This window comes from Neolamprologus brichardi, chromosome 8 (assembly GCF_056152115.1).
Source record: "Neolamprologus brichardi isolate AB-2024 chromosome 8, ASM5615211v1, whole genome shotgun sequence".
Taxonomy (NCBI): Eukaryota; Metazoa; Chordata; class Actinopteri; order Cichliformes; family Cichlidae; genus Neolamprologus; species Neolamprologus brichardi.
Window position 1 is genome coordinate 18,736,848 of NC_142111.1, and position 16,932 is coordinate 18,753,779.

The 16,932-nt window shown below is 42.6% G+C and overlaps 1 protein-coding gene across 3 annotated transcripts in view; it reads right to left on the minus strand.

Annotated features, from left to right (window-relative positions):
- The window catches only part of usp54b (ubiquitin specific peptidase 54b), a 62,415-nt gene that overhangs the window by 11,524 nt on the left and 33,959 nt on the right, over positions 1 to 16,932 (minus strand). For all 3 annotated transcript variants that reach the window (XR_015719390.1, XM_087844747.1, XM_006791009.3), the window contains 11 exons: positions 16,526 to 16,639; positions 16,308 to 16,390; positions 14,513 to 14,618; positions 10,970 to 11,116; positions 8,295 to 8,444; positions 7,529 to 7,721; positions 7,119 to 7,301; positions 6,570 to 6,789; positions 4,392 to 4,772; positions 4,182 to 4,309; positions 3,927 to 4,085 (listed from right to left, as the gene is read on the minus strand). Coding sequence is in view for 2 of the 3 variants with exons in the window: in XM_087844747.1 (XP_087700873.1) it covers positions 3,927 to 4,085; positions 4,182 to 4,309; positions 4,392 to 4,772; positions 6,570 to 6,789; positions 7,119 to 7,301; positions 7,529 to 7,721; positions 8,295 to 8,444; positions 10,970 to 11,116; positions 14,513 to 14,618; positions 16,308 to 16,390; positions 16,526 to 16,639 (1,864 nt within the window). In the remaining variant the exon portion in view is untranslated. The remainder of the gene's footprint in view (positions 1 to 3,926; positions 4,086 to 4,181; positions 4,310 to 4,391; positions 4,773 to 6,569; positions 6,790 to 7,118; positions 7,302 to 7,528; positions 7,722 to 8,294; positions 8,445 to 10,969; positions 11,117 to 14,512; positions 14,619 to 16,307; positions 16,391 to 16,525; positions 16,640 to 16,932) is intronic.

Below are 16,932 nucleotides of genomic sequence, written 5' to 3' on the forward strand. Positions count from 1 at the left end.
AGAAAATGCTCTAAATAAAGCAAAAATCTCACTTGACTTAAATTTGACTGCTCCCTGTTTCAAGGCAGTCTACTTGTCAGACTCTTAGCTGCCTCAAATGCTGGTCTTTGCTTAAATCACTCTGTGGAGGTCTCATTCTGACCACTTGCATGTGCCCATAATGTTCCTTACACTACCTACCCTCACTACTATGCTCGCCTGATTTAAATCCTTGCAGCCCCTTCCCCAAAATGAAACCCAGACAGAAGGTGCAGAAGGAGACAACCCTTTAGGGGAGATTAACAAATCGCACCACATAAACCTGTTAAATCTTTAAAACTGAGATTGTGAAACCATGAAAGAGATTTAAAAAAAAAGCGAATGAAAAGTTATAGGTGCATGAAAGAAAACAGACCCCCGCTCCGTTTAATGCACTCAGATGTTTTGCTTCTTAAGTCTTCCTTTGTTTGGTATGACAACCAGTTTATGCAGGCTCACTGTCAAGTCCAAGTTTGTGCCTCTTCTCTGCCTGGGCTACATTGTTTACCCTGATCCTGTGATTTCAACTTGCACAAAACTGGCAGTTATTTTTTCTCCGAGGACACCCCCTTGTTTTCAAGCTGACAGACACTGGCAATATCATGAGAGGAAACAATAGGAAGATTTCATAGCAGGGACCCAGCATCTTTTCCCACTTAGCAACTCTGATGTAATCGCATTAATATACTAACTTGTACTGTTGGTGACTCAAAAATTGAACATTAGATAAATGAGTTGAAACTGGGGCTGCGTTCATGAAGCCACACACACCAGACAAGGGAATAAACGAAAAAGATATTTCTAGTGTGCACTCTCAGTGGTGCTAGTTGGTTACAAAGAATGCACAAGTGGACAACAAAAGAGCAGCCATCATCCGTTTTGGCTTGAGTTTATAGACTTCAGATTGATAGAGGCAGAAGAAAGGAAGGCGGATGGCAGCTCTGTTGTTGCTGTTGGCTGTAACCTCTGAAACACTGAGGCGGATTGTTTGAAATACGCCCGAATCCATCGATACGGATGTGGGAACCCAAATTCTGTTACACAGTAGCACTGATAGTGATGCCATCTGTTCGTTCACAACTCGTCCTTTCACTTCATCAAGGTTGAATGTGCACACAGGTGAGTGTCAGGTATTTGAGACTAAACACAGTGAAGCAAACACAGTAGGGCAGACAGGACACAACATAATAATCCCTGATGTAGATTTAGTTAGTGCTGAGTAGGAGGGGAAAACCTGAACACCTGCGGTTTATATAAAACTCACTTACACACAGCTAAACACGTTTTCACAATAAAACATGACAGAAAAATATCTTTTGTGGATGAACTGATTAAATATTCATGAAAAAGTCACACACACAGGAATATGGACACATACTTTGGGAACACCATGTGTTCCCAAAGTCGATCTAAAGTCAAGCCTGAAGTCACACAGGCCGTGCAGAAGTCTTTAATTTGAATGTTGAGTCGAGACAAGATGTGAACATAATTCTTTCAGTGCTATTTATAAAGCTGGTAGCTGATTTGCAGCTGAGGTTGTTTCAGGTATAACTACTTAAACAGCACGAATGACTTTGTAAGTAATGCCCGACACGAGCTTATTTGTTTTTAATTGCATAAACAACATTTAAGATGTTGATTTTGTGTGTGAGTGTGTTAACATTTGCTAAACATTTGCTAAATAAAGAGGCTGAAAGTATGAGAAAACAAAACATTTGACTCAAGGAGCATGCTAAAGGAAAAAGGTAACTGATGTCATCTGCTTTCAGCAGAGGTTACACTATTTCCATTAACACCAAAATGCCTAATTGACATTGCTATCCACAGAGCTGCATTGCTGTTGTGGCTAAAAAGCATGTGCAAAATATAATGCTCAGACCTGATTAAAGGAACAACTGAAAGTTTTTGTGATTCTGTGTATAACAGGTAAAAATGCATGTCTGGCTAATTTCCAGTTTAATGCGGTCTCCCTGTGAAGCACTGCACCAGCACTGGGTGCTACTAGTATGGAAGTCCCATTCTGACAAGCTGCACATCTGCAGTGTGTGCTGGATCCCAGTTCAGTTTAATTCAATCTCATTTCTATAGCCCCAGATCACAACAACAATTGCCTGAATGAACTTTATATTGTAAGATAAAGACCCTGTAATAATATAGAGAAAACCCCAACAATCAGATAACCCCCTATGATCAAACACTTGGCGAAAGTAGGACGGAAGATCTCCCTTTTAACAGGAAGAAACCTCCGGCAGAACCAGGAGCAGAGAAGAAAAGCCATATGATGCGACTGCTTTGGGGTAAGGGGAGGGGGGGAAAGGGTGAAGGATGTCTAGGCTGCATCACCTGATCCACTATAAGCTTTATCAATAAAGTGGATTTCCAGAAAGCAATCTTAAAACCAAAGAGGTGCAAGCAAAAGCCCAGAAATGCACAAGGAAGCAACCTTAAAGTGAAAGTTAGCTGTACTTTTACCCACGAAATGAAACTCATAAGATTTAGAATTTAATTTCGCATGATTCTTTTTTTTTTTTTTGGCAGAAGAAATTGAAGCTTTCAAAGAAAACCGGGCATACACATGGAGAACGTGCACGCCAAAGTTAGAATCCAGAACCCTCCTACTGTGAGGGAATAATCACTAAACCAGGTGGAATTATAAAACTTTGTGATCCCACTTCATATGAGTCAGGCACCACAGTCTTCTGCTCTCCCCATGAAGCAACTCTGAGAGTCTAATATTAGAACCTCGCGTCCTGGTACATACCCAAATTTTGAAGTCCATATGCACAGTTTATTATAGACATTTAAAGTCTCAGAGGGCATCAGTTGAGTAATTATCCCAGAGCCGATACCGATTCTCCAGAGACGGAGAAGAAATCACAGAACGTTTTGTCACAGGCCACATAGCAATACTCATAAACTAACTGTAAAATTAATGGAATGACCCTTAAAGTGTGACTCGAGTCAAAGAAAGACACAATCTAAAGCTCACACCACAACACACAGATACCCACATCATTATAGACCACACAAGAACGAAAAAGGTAGAGAAACACATTTTTGGAAGCAGAGGAATACACACACTTTAAACTCTGGAGGATAGCCAGGATATCAGAGCACTGAACTTGGATTGTGCTTGTGATTCTAAATAGGAATCACCCAGAAAGAGTTTCCCGCTCTGTGCCGGTCAGTGAACGCCCCACAGGAGTTTCCATTTTTGTAAAAACTAATCTGACAGGAATTTGTGCTCTGCTCTGTTCGGCTACACTGAACACGGCTGGAACTGCTAGATCCACACACACAAACACACACAAACACACACGTCCTCTGAAATAAAACACACTGAACTAATTGACGGAGGGAAAAAAAACACCATCAGAGAGAGACAGATGGAGAGACAGACCAACAGATGGGAACGAGGACAAAGACGAGGTCAGACAGACACATGGACGTACAAGTCACTGTGACTGTTAATCTAGACACAGGTGACCTCAAAACTGCACCAGGCAAGATTTTAGCATAAATATACATATTATCAGCATAAAGCATAACATTTTAATACCAAAGATATATCCACCTTTTATTCTTTGGAAGCACAAATTGAGACATGGAACTGTCTAGATGGGCCGTTGCTACGCGGGTTTCCGCTTGGCGCAGCTTTAAATGCAATTTTGAGGGGTAAAGGTTTAAACACATTAAATTGACATAAATGGTTTCTCACTCATCAGCTGTTGTATAAGTGAATCAGTGTTGATGCAGGCAGTGAAATATGAGGAAAGATCCATTAAACATAGGCAAATGAAGCTCAAATTGCATTCCACTGGAAGTATTTCGTAAGCATATAACTCCCGTACATATCCACTACCAACTTCCAGCTGCTGTTTTTCTATGTTTCCATATTTCATCCATACCCTGGTGTTGGAGCTGGTCCAGGTCCATGAACTTGCTGGGTTTGGGATTAAATCCCATGGCTGCCTCCCGCTCCGCCTCCCTTCGCTTCTGCTGCTCCTGCAGGCGGGCTCTCCTCACTACCTCCTCCTGAAGCTCGTCTAGCTCACTACGCCCTGGGCCTGAAAACACACACACACACACACACGAGAAATATGGGGAATGAAAATATTCATCAATTTAAATGCATGTTGAAGAAATTAAGCAAAAACACACACCTGCATTAGTGCCACCACTCCAAGTAGGTGGGGGCAGCTCCTGCAGGATGGCACTGCTGCTCTTGGACTTAGGCACTGAACGCCATGAAGGACCTGACATCAGCACCCGTTTTTGTTGCCCCACCTCCCTGTAAACAAAGGAAAAGGGTAGACGAAATGCATAAATGTTGATAATGCAAACACACAAATCTGTATCTGTAAGTTTCCTACCTGTCGGGGCTGCTGCTGTTCCTCTCGCTGCTCTCGTAGCCACTCTCCATCCTCTGAATCAGACGTGGCTGGTGCTCCACCCCTCTCAGAGGTGGAGGGGCAGGGGGACCCATCGTCCGCCCGCTGCCCAGAGACCTGGGCTGCCCAACCAGCCCAAACCCCGCCTCCAACTCCCCAACTTCTCTGGCTTCTACTTCTTGCAATCCCAGCAGTGGAGCAGGTCCCTCTAAAGGGAGTGAGTCCTGAGGCCCTGGAGGGAGAGGCGGGCCAGGCACAGTGTTATAGCCCACAGAGGAGCCTCTCTGTCGGGTGAAGATGCTGTCGATGTTCAGCGCTTCTCTCCTGGGCCTCCAAGTTGGCCTGTAGCGGCCTCCAGAAGAACTAGAGAACAAAGAAGAAGGATTCAATGCTGAACATGTCTACTGACTGAAGAAAATATAAATTAGTCTTCTGGTAAATATTATTTAAAAACGACAACACGTATAATTTTTCATGTGTTAAATCCCAATTTCACTTCGCACAAGAGATGAGAGCGAACGGTAGTTGTCAGGCCACTGATTGGTCTTTAGGCCTCTATGATTGTCACAGTTTCTCATGACGTTAGTTGCCGTGTGTCTGCAGAACAGTAATGCCTTTATTTATGTGCCCATAATTTAGGACATGTTTTAGAGAAGATCCAAAGTGACATATTTTCATAATATGGAGTACACTAATCACTAACATAACAAAATGACCACCTTGCATTACTTTATCAGCAAATTTTACAAAATAAGCACTGCCAGATTCAAGCGATATAGCTAAGCTACAACTAACTTACTTACTGTAGCTTTCTTGCTAGCTTACATTACTGCAGGCAAATTCAAATCTCAGTGAAAATGCGACTTGGCTAGCTTGACAAATTAGCTGCTAATGTGATCCGTGATACTAACTTGTCTATAATGTTTTGATTTCATCCAACAATAAATCTTGCAAAGGTCTATAACTGAAAAAGTTTCTTCAAAGAACTAGCCCAGAGTGATGCAAGGCAGGGCCAGTTAGTTAGCTAGCTGTAACTCAGCTAAACAGTCTGGTGATCGATCTCAAGAGTGAGGTTACAGACTCTGATTGAGAAGGCAAAGCAATCAAACCAAGCACAAGTCTGTATGATATCAACCTTATCTTAACAAACGCACATTTTATTCATATTGTCACTACTGGAAAAATTTAATAGAAACAGCAACATTTCTGATTGGTGGAGGTCGCTGTTACCAAGAAAATCTGATTTCAGTCAGGAGTGAAGGACTGTAACATGTTGCTAATGAGGCTATACTTTGTTACATACACATCACAAAATACAAAATATATTCCAGCCTTTTATTATACACCAGTATGATAATGAAACCTATTAAATTCAAGAAGGTTGAAAGTCCTTTGTTGTGGAAACTAGATTTACAAAGGGTTGCTGGATGAGAAGTTCCTTACCTTTAAACTTAATTATGTAAACAGTCTTGCACTTTTAGCCTTTTTTTTTTTTGTCGTTTTATCCAAATCAAATCTTTTTATGGTCACGACTCACCTCACAACTGTTTGGCTTGGTTCAGAACTGAAAACTCGTTATATAAGGAGATCTCCACTGACATTTCACAAATGCCATTTCAAAAATAAATTGAAAATTCACTTCTAGAACCAAAACTCTTAAAAACAAGTGGGCATTCACAACCTTTGAGCATGTGCCCCACAATAGGATGCTAGCTACAGTTCACTTAACAGCCACGATTCTTGTGATATTGTGCATTTTTTTTCTTTAAGCTGTGTCGTGTTATTATCTCAAACTTTCACTTAAAGATCAGAAGGAACAGACTGCGGTGTGTCTCGCAGTGTGCAGAGCTGTTTAACTATGAACTCAAAGCGAGGAATCTGAGATTTTTCCTCATCTGGATTTTTTTCTAACAGGCTGAAGGGCAGCGTATTAACTTTTCAATTCAATCTGGGTTACAGTGTTGAAATATATATATATATATACATTATAGTTGTATTGAATGAGTAGCCTAACAACATGAAAATAAGCTCCATATCTAATAAGCACTTCTACTTTTTCCCCTGAAGAGATGTGAGTATTTACGTGTGATTTGAAGACGGCATTACCGTGAAATATTTTTAATTTAATTCTACAGCCGATGTGTACGAGTGCTGCAGTACCTGGACTTGCTCTCACTGCTAGTGCTCTCATCCTCCCAGTGGGGACCCCCAATCCCCCCCTCACAGCCCCCAACTCCGGAAGAAGAGGAGGAGGACAGAGGACGGGAGGAAGAGGAAGAGGAGGTCAGAGGCCTGCGGGAGGAGAGGAGGAAGACAGCCGTCTCCTTGTACTCCTGCAGCGGAGGAGAGGGAGGGCGGGGAGGACCCTCCACTGCTGACTCTGAACACGGGAGAAAAGGAAGAGAAAATAAATCCAATAACATTTTTATTTATCCCACAGGGGGCAATTATGCAGGCAGCAGTGCAAATAAATGTGAGAGTAACCACTAACGAGGCGCATAACCTGAAGACTGCAGAACCCATTTCACTTCACCGAAACTTGAAAACGCATAACTGTTTGCTCTTAACTATATCAACAATGATACTTTCTGCATCTCCCTGAAAACACTTGAGTATTTGCGGTTATTTTTTAAACCATTAGGGTTTCTTGACTGAAGGTGCAACTGCATTTTTTTTTAAGGGGAAGAACATTTGGACCAGCAGCATTACCTCCAGCGTCAGCACCAAGAGGCGGTGTGCCAGTGTCGTAATTACAGACCACTGTGGTCTGGGATTCGCTGGAGAGGTGGCTGCCTGTAGACTGGTGGAGCGATCGGCTGCGAGAACCTCGGTGACTCGAGCTGTCTGTCGAAGAGTCCGTACGAGTATCGCTGGATATGGATGGCTCCCGACCTGTGGGAGAAAAGAGAAAGAGAGGTGACCTTTTAGGTAATCCTGTATGCGCATATGTTTCCAGTTAAAGGCATGATAATACTATAGCACAGGCTCTGCAGTATGCAGAGGCAGAGATTATAGGGTTGAAGGTCAGAGCTTTAAAGCTATAACCCCGCATGTTCTCAAATGATAAAGACAGATCAACCCGATCTGATATTTAGCAGAGTGTATCATCTTTGCTGTACCAGAGTCTTCACTGTCGTAACCAGCCTTGCTGCTGCAGTGCTGGAGCTCCAGCTGCGGGTTGGAGCTGGTACAGGGGTTTGGGCTCTCCTGCAGTATCACCGGCGTCCCACGGGGGTCAGCGTAGAGCAGCAGCAGGGGCTGATAGTGGCCTTTGATACAGCGAGACACTACGTCCTTCCACTTAGGGCCGATCTGGAGATGCAGAGCACACACATATAAATATATATACAAAAATATATATTTATATAAGCACACACACATAAAAAGGAAGTATAACTATCTGTTTTAGGATATCACGCTACTCATATTCCTCTAAAGGTAGAAGGTCAAATACACTTTGTGCTGCTGTGTCTTCATTGATATCATATTATCTCAGTCAATAATCTAATATGACCCTCATTGTGAACTATGATTGATAGTCTAGGACAGGTACATGCACACAAGTTCCTTCTGTTATTTCTGCTGAGTATTCATGAGGATTTTTTTAGCCTTTAAGAAAAGGACTCACACTTAAATCACATACATAATACGTACACAGTTCTTGCACTGAGATTTAAGCGCATAGATTTAAACAAAGACAGGGATTAAACCTTAAACACATAATCAATCTAAAGCTGCCACCACTGCAAAAGACCTGACTGTGCAGCACTTAAACTAACACACAGCACAGCTCCTGTCATTCCTGCTCTCACAGGCACAAGTGAAGATGCAGCAGATGCTCCTCGTGTTGCAGCATGCAGACTCGGCACTCAAACTACGTCTCACCTCTTTGACGTGGGCGTCGTCGAAGTACATCCACTTGCGTATCTTGGTCTGGAAGAAGAAGGTGGAGTAGTGCTTGCCATAGTAGCACACCATGCCCACCAAGTAGAGCTCCGCCTGGCGAGCCCTCTCCTCTGTCACACGGTAGAACAACTACCGAGAGAGAGAGAGATAAGAGGGAGGGGGAGGAGACAAGGAGGGAGGGGGGCATGCAGGGGAGAGGTGTGCGGTATAGGAGAGAGAGAGACAGAAGAGTTAGTTAATGTGAATACAAGCACATTTTTGCTCACCTAGTATATGCTGTATGCAGTAATTCTTCACTCTCCTCACTTTCCTCTGCTTGCGAAGCGCACACAAACCTACAGTGCTGCATACACGCTGCAGTTTTTCAAGCGGAAATGATGCACGGCTCTCACACTCATCTCTTAGTAAGGTCACTTGCTCCAGATGATACTGCTAGTAACATGCACAGACAAAGGCAGTGTATTGATAGCCATATGTATAATTCTAGCCATTGTGCTTTGATGAACCATATATCTCCATGATTCAACATAATAAGCTAGAATATAAATAGAATAGAATATTTTGAAATCTTTAAAGAATCAGAAAATACATCTTAACAAGTTTGCACAACCACAACTCTTTTGTCCAGCCAACAGCCCATAAATCTGCGGATAAACAACGAAGATCTGTATTAATTCCTTTTAAATTTAACAGCTGATTTACAGTTAACTGAATATAAAGTTTGGTTTACTGCAGCAGCAGCACTACAGTCATCTAATCTGAGGAGAAACCGGACATAAAAGTGTAAAAAAAGGGAGATGGGTAAGATACAGAAAAACAGCAAGTGAAAGTAACTGTGGAGGCAAATGGACACACTTTTAATAGCTAAACACAATTTGGAAAATTCAATAGGTAACACCTCAGATTTTCTTATTCAGCAGCTTGTTTTTTTTCCCTCACAGCTGCAGGATGAAAACAAGAGACAGAGCAGCAGGCGGAGACAGAAGATAGAGGGAAAAGCTTGAGTCACTGTAACACATATTCATATTCACTAATCCATTATTCATGGATATCACTTCGGAATGCGGCTGGAGATGTAACAGGGGCATTAAAATGCATCAACATTACTCAGTCATGACGCCGACTATCAGAGGTCAAACACGTGTGTGTGTGTGTGTGTGTGTGAGAGAGGTGTAAAAGCTGTAGCTGTAAATGGAGAAGTAGCGTTCTGAGCTCTTTATAAGAAAATTGAAAGTCTGGAAGATTATGTCGTATCTGCACAGAATTTGTTTTTTTGTCATGCTGAACTTGCACATTATTGCAAGTTATTGTGTATTTGTTTAAACACACACACACTGAAAATACATGTACATCCATGCATGCGCTTGTGTCGGACAGTTTGCATGTGATAATGTGCTGAAAAATAATTTATGCATGTGCTTACATCTAGCAGAAAGCAGTTTGCTGTAGATCAAATTACAAATTACTACTCTTGGTCCGGAAATCTAGGAATCTACTGTATTCTGAATTTTCACACCCTGGACCCTCTTCACTTTTATAACAACTCTCCAAAAGGTATGAGATATGCATAAATATTTTGGTAGTCTACTAGTCTACTAGGACTAGTAGACTGTGATGCGTTTTCTCTTAAACAAAAGAGAGAAACAAATTTCAATGTATGATTGTCAGGCTTGCGCTCTGGAGCATTGCCACTAATCTACCATGAACCCTTACTTGAAAGGACAGAAAACCAAAAAAAATCCAGCACTCCTGCAAAACATTAGCATGCAAAAACACTCGGTATGCCAGTATGCATGCACTGTTAGCAAGAGATTACGATTATTTGGCTCTAAGCTTTAAGCTCTAAAAACATGCAAATTTTGCCTGTTGGTGGCACTACAGTAAAAGTGAGTTTTGTTTGGTTTTTAATTGAAATCAGTTTGAGACAACCCAGCAAAAAAAAAAAAAAGGTTGAATTTACTGGTCCTTGAAATGACATCCCTTTATATCTACATTTGACTGAACCTTGAAAGGAGACCTCTTCTTCCTGTGAGACGACTCTATAAACCCCTGCAGCACTGTGCAACCAGAGTATCTGGGAACAATAGGCTTTGACTATCCAGAGTGCAGTACAAATAAGCTCTGCAAGCAAACATTTTTAAGAAATCCCATCCAGCACTAGTTTTTGCATTTGTTTTGTTTCATTTGTTAATAATGTGTTGCTGTGTAATTGCAAACCTTTCACACCCAAATACAATGCAAATAAGATAAGATATGCATACGTTTGCATTTTTGAACAGTAAAGTGTCATGCAGATGTCAACTAAACTTTTTAAATTTCAACAAATTTAATCTTAGACGTTTCCATTGTTCTGCAAAAAAAACAACAAATTTTTACCTTCACTTCAATAAAATTCAAGTATTTATAAGTATTTTTACCGACCCTGACTGGTTTTGAAATTAGTCTTGAAAAGGCCCAGGGGCGTCTGGTGCTTGCTGGGAGTTAACAGCCCTTCTGATTCACATGTACACACTGCACACAAAGCTATTTTCGCCACAGAATATTAGGGGAATTACATCTATGTATTTATGTCAGTTTGGGCTCAGCTGCTTGCATAGAAACGCACGATATACGCTAATTTTGTTCAAATGAGTGTATAATGTGCGGTCGCTTACATCTCCCAGACGCAAGCAGGTTCCCAGGCTGTGTATGACATCCTCTGCTAGGTCAGAGTGGTCTGAATCCCACACCAGCCCGATGGACACAATCTCCGGTGAGTTCATCAGCACCCGGCGGATACGCAATACCTCCCCGCAGTTACTCTGTGAGAGCGAAAGGACGAGAGGAGGTTAACAAACAAACAAACAAAAAAAAAAAGAGTGCGTGATTAAACAGCTTTATTCATCATGTGTGATGAGGCTACAGAGTGTGCACATCACTAAAGCCGTCCCTTTTATTTGGCAGTAATGAAGACGCACACACATGGAAAACCTGAACAGTAGGAGCGTGAGGGACAGAGACAAAAGGCTAAAAAAACCAGAGAGATGATGAAAGGACTGTAAGAGAGAACGACAGAGGAAGAAGTGCTGTGCTGAGTTGTATTTGTCCCTTGGGCCTTCTGTTGAGTTCAGAACCGTGTGTTCTGAATCCTTCCTTTGAGTCATGACCGACCACAGAGCCGGTGCACAGACACACACACATGTACACACGCAAGCATGCACGCAGTGCTGGCAGAGCGGGCTCGGAAACAGCCTGAGAACACCCTGGCAACCAGACACTTTGCCAAACACAGCACTCGCACACATAAGCACAATCGCACACAGAACTCTCCCTTTGTGGGCGGCGGGCCGTCTTGCACTGGCACCAGAAATGGCAGGAAGGTATTTTGCCAGGGTCCGCTTCTCAATTCTCAGAAAGGGACACAAACACAAGCCAGGGAGCAGCAGCCAACCAGCACAGCACTGAGACACGAGGCTATCTGTATGCTTAGGACACATGGACGGGACACACAGCTTCAGTTAGCCCTCAGCGCTGAGGGGAACAGCCGCTGACAACATCGTTCATCAAACGCTTGTGCAAACAGATTCGCTCTGCTTCATAATACAGCATTGATCGGCGCAGCCTCGTCGTTGAATTTTATATGCAAAGATTTTTTTTTCCCCACCATTCTTTTCCTTTTTTTAAATCACTGTGGCCACGCAGACCTTTCCAAGACACGGAGAGTTATATAACAGGGCTGCTGGTCAAATGATACTGTAGGATCGCAGTATGCTGATCGTGGCATTCTTCAGATTAAAACGACACAAAGCTTGTTGTTGTTGCTTCCTGACAAATCAAAGAGCAGCGGAATGAAAATGCTTTCTCATCTTTAATAATGGAGTCACTAAAGAGATCGTTCATGGAGGATTGATAAACGCCTAAACCACCGCAGCTGATGAGAGAGGCTGTAATCAAGCCAACAGTTTAGCTAGATTATGTAAACCGCTTTATTATATCAATAAGGATCACAGCCAAAACTACAAAAATCAAACACACAGGCCCATTTCACAAGTCATTTGTCACCACCATGGTCACTAACTGCATGTAATAAATGTATCATTATAGATAATGGATATCTGAAGCCATAAAACTATGATCACTTATATGCATACATTTGAATCCTGCACAGCCAGCAGCAGCCAACTAATTTAAATAATAATTCTAATTTTTTTCTTTCATTACATTGGATAGTGACATGTCTTATTTTTTTCTACCAAATGAACAATTACAGTAACTATAGTAATAGATTACTTTGATGGGGTAACATAGCGATGCACTGCCCACGGAGTGTAAAGTTGTTTAAATCAGCTGCCATATAAAAAGAACTGCAGTCTAATTCTGGCTGGTTCTGAAGAAACTTGGTTACTAGTAAAAGTTTAAATGTAATATCTTTTAGCGAAGCATCGCAGATTTATTACAGCACAAAAATATAGTTTGAATTCGGCACCCAGGCTGGCATCCAGGAGGGGTGTCATGTAAATATGTTACATAAAAATTGGGGAGCGGGTGGCATGGAGGTGGGGTGTTTAGCACGCAACACCACACCACATAGATACTCCAGCGTTCTCACACAGTTCAAAGACATGCATGGGACTACGCTAAGTGGTGACTGCAATTTGGCTGCCGGTGCGAATGTGACAAATTGGCGACCTGTCCTGCCTCACGCCCTGTAACAACTGGGATAGGCTCCAGCCCCCCTGTGACCCTGAACTGGATAAGTGGAAGAAAATGGATGGATAAAATTGGGGCATAATAAGTAAACAGCCCTCCCGTGGGTGGATGCTGAGGTGGTGGAAGGGTTGAAAATAGCAGGCAGGGATGCCAAGCAACAGCACTAGTACATCGGAAGGGAAGATAAGAATTTCTGCAGCTTATATAGTGCATTTATGTTATATGTGCTCTGAATTAAATCACAGTATACACTCTGTAAGTCTTGTAAAATCTAAATGTTTCATATAGATATATACACACCATTCCCAACTCAAAAAACATGAACGGGAGCACTGAGTGAATCCTATGAGTAAATAACGTGTCACATTAAAAGACTACATATAAAACATGAACATTTTTATTTTCTTATCACATGTCACAGTGATCCAGTATAATGTTTACATTTTGATGAACATCTGAAGAGCTAAAACGTTGATCAGCTCATCTACATATTCAGACCTCGCCAAATTTCAAATCGCCTGTGCAAAACTTTGCCATCAATCACATTATCCAGTCCCTGCACCATCCTATCTTCAATCTCACACCTACAGTATCATCCAGCAGCCTCGCTTCCATCCAAATACCATCACTTTGTTTGAGCAAAGCCCAAGGTGGTATTAACAAAAGATCAGCGCTGCAAGTGATGAAAGATAAACACAGACAGGTTGTGTGTCTCCCGTGGGATTGCGCACACAATGCCAACGTTTACCGTGGTTAAAGAAACGCTGGGTGTGTGTTAGTGTGGCTGCAGCAGTGGAAGTGGCGATTGTACTGTGTGACGAGAGGGGCAGCTGCTCGTCCGTGCCCAGAGAGGAGGCTCTTTGTACAGATACTTTGGCAGACAGAGGTGGGTGTGTGTGGCCAAACTGGATCTATTCAGCAGCAGCACTTCCCCATGTGGCATCGCAACACACAAACCTGCAGAACAAAGGAATCATTGAAAATTCCTCTGTTCACGTACGCCATTCTTTCTCGTTTCCCGTTATTGCTTTTACAGTTCGCATTTCGTGCACGACTCTTACTCCAAAAACACTCCGTCTTCATGTATAATTTCAAACCGATCTTCCTCTGAACAACCAAACACAGTTTTCTCCCGCAAGAAGAAACTGATGATTGCCATCATTTACTGTACGGGAGGTCGACGAGGACAACTTGGAAAATGCTTCCCGTAATAGAAAGTGAGGAGAAAAACGGGGAGAAAATGCAAATGAGCCGCTGATTATGTAACACAGACCCGCCGTAGAGAGGAGGAGGAAAAATAACAAAGAAATGATGAAACAAGTGCAAATTATATTTTCACAATGTGATTTTCACCCCGCTTTAGTTTCCTGATTACATTCTTCTCTTGATAAAAGGGAAGCAAAGAACTTGATCGTGGAAGGGCACAAAATGAAATGCACGTTTTCTGTGCACGTTGAAAGGAGTGCACGTGCGTCATGCAAAAGTGTCCTGTGTGTGCACGCTCTCACGGGGCAGTTGCGCAGGTCTCCCATGTTGCTGGCGTTGCGGAGCAGTTCTCCAAACATGTCCGGCGTGGGTTTCTCTCTGCACTCCAGCATCCTCACTGCCTGGTTACTGCAGCATTGGACACACACACACACACACACACACAGAAAATAAAATCAGACACCCGGTGAGTGAATGCATCACAGAGTTAGACCAAAAAGAAGGAAAACTTGATAAGTTTGTTTCTTTCTTTCTCTGCATTTAGATATCGATGCTGGTAATGAAAAATCCCTCTACAGTGGGTAACTTAGCAAGACAAGCACTCATTAGGCAAATGCAACACACAAAATGAAATTTACTCCAGTATTTCTCTCACTTCACAAACGTTATATTCTTTAAATGAAAAAATAAGAAATAAGAAAAAGATGTAGATTATATAGACAGGCATGTCAGCTGTGAAAAAAACCTTTTAAGTCTGAGAAAATTTCTAAACCCTGTCTGACTGATGCTGATCTTTGACCCCACTGTAGTACTTGAGCATTAACCATATATCAGCATTACTGTTGAAGACGTTCTTCTACAATTATCCACTCAGAAAGCTTTACTTGTCCACCATAAATGCAGTTTTTCTCTGACAATCTCCTTCACTAAAGCATAAAACAATGACACTTACTAATACTAAGCTCTGTTTATCCCTTTTAAGTACAATTGTCCTCTGTCTTTGACAAGCTCAAATATACGTTATAATTCTCTGTGAATACAAAACAAACTTTACAAATCTGTCTCAGGCTTGGTCCATGTATGGGATAATGCGTGCATTTTGCTTTTGTTTGTTTGGTTTTTGCTTTTTCTAGCAACATATTTCTTTCATTTAAGAAGAACAATTTTAAAAACCTGTCCTCCTCCTAGCCGTTCTCCTCGCCTCCTCTCACCTCTTCCATTAGCCTGAAATGAACTCAACCTCTTCTCTGTACACTCTCTCACTCGATTTCAACCCCTTGCTCAACCTCTCCTCGTCAGATACACAGTCAGATGAGGAGTCTAAGAAAGCAGAAAATACAACGACAACAACACACTGGCTGGGTACACTCTTGCACCGTGTGCTTGAACCGCACATTTGTTTTCTCTTTTTGGTGCCCTCTGACTATCTTACTCATGCTGACTTTTGCATATTTGGCTATCTAGACTGTAAACAACAGGCTTCACTAATGGTAAAAATAGCTTGGCAGTGCTCACAGGCACAAACAGAGAGCAGTGGTACCTCTGTGCCCCAGAACTACTTTGACATAGAGTGTTTATTTGTACTTTTGCCCCCTCCCCGCCATTCATTCCTCTATTTCCTCGGCTGTGTTTCATTTCCAAACGGGATATAGGAGGATCTGTCCTCTTATTTCTGTCTTGTTTGGCCTTTCCGGGGCCCTCACTTCCACTTATAGATTTATGTCGGCCCCTGGGTCCGCTAAATCAAACACCTGATTGATTACTTTCCCTGCACCTTATTTCATTGACTCGGCACATGTGCGGGGTTTTGTTGAGTACGCACACATCCTGCGTGTGTATTTGCCAACACAACATCATCTACCTGTACATGGGGGAATCGTTTTGCACATCCTCGCCTGCCCTTGCACGAAGATACACGTGTGTGGACGTAATGTGTGATTGCCGCTCACGGTTCAGTAAGGGACCCGTGCAGGGAAGTAGGGAACACGCTGTACCTTCCTTTACTGCCACCCCGCCACAGCTTGCTGCCAGATTTACTGCAGTGTGTGTAGGTGTGTCTGTGTGTGTTTAGGTGTGTAGGTGTGCGTCTTGTCTTACCACAGGGATGTAGTGGAGATATAATGAACCATCTGAATGAAGGGCAGGGGGTCTGATGTGGCTCCACAGCTGTTACACACACACTGGAAACGAAAAGCATTCTGAGGTTCATACCAAGACGCCGCGCTCATGTTGTTCGGACGGTTTAATTAACGCATTCAAAAAGTGAAAGATGTAGCGGCTCTTTGAGGGCGCAGAAGAGACAAACATCCCCTTACCTGTTCGAACAGAGTCATGGCAAACTTCTGGTGTGGAATACAGTGTTTTGCTGTGCAGATGTCCTCTCTACTCTCTGCGCTGATGTGGAAGTGGATTCGCATCAGGAGGTTCTCCTGAGAAACACGTGGGAAAGACATCAGTTAATGCGTGTGTGGTATGTACAGGAATATGGTCGGTTATAGTGTGGGTGCGTGCGCGAGCGCGCGTTTGATCGCTCCTCTCTGTTGGTGCTCTTGTTAATCTGACCGTGGGAGCTGCATCTATATTTCATAAGAAGCCGACGGATTCCCTGACTGAACACATTTACTACCAATCGATCAGACACCGCCTCTCAGGCACACACATAAAACGCACACGACGAAAGAGAGAGGCACAAAAGTGGCGAAAAGAAAGCAACAAGAGGGTT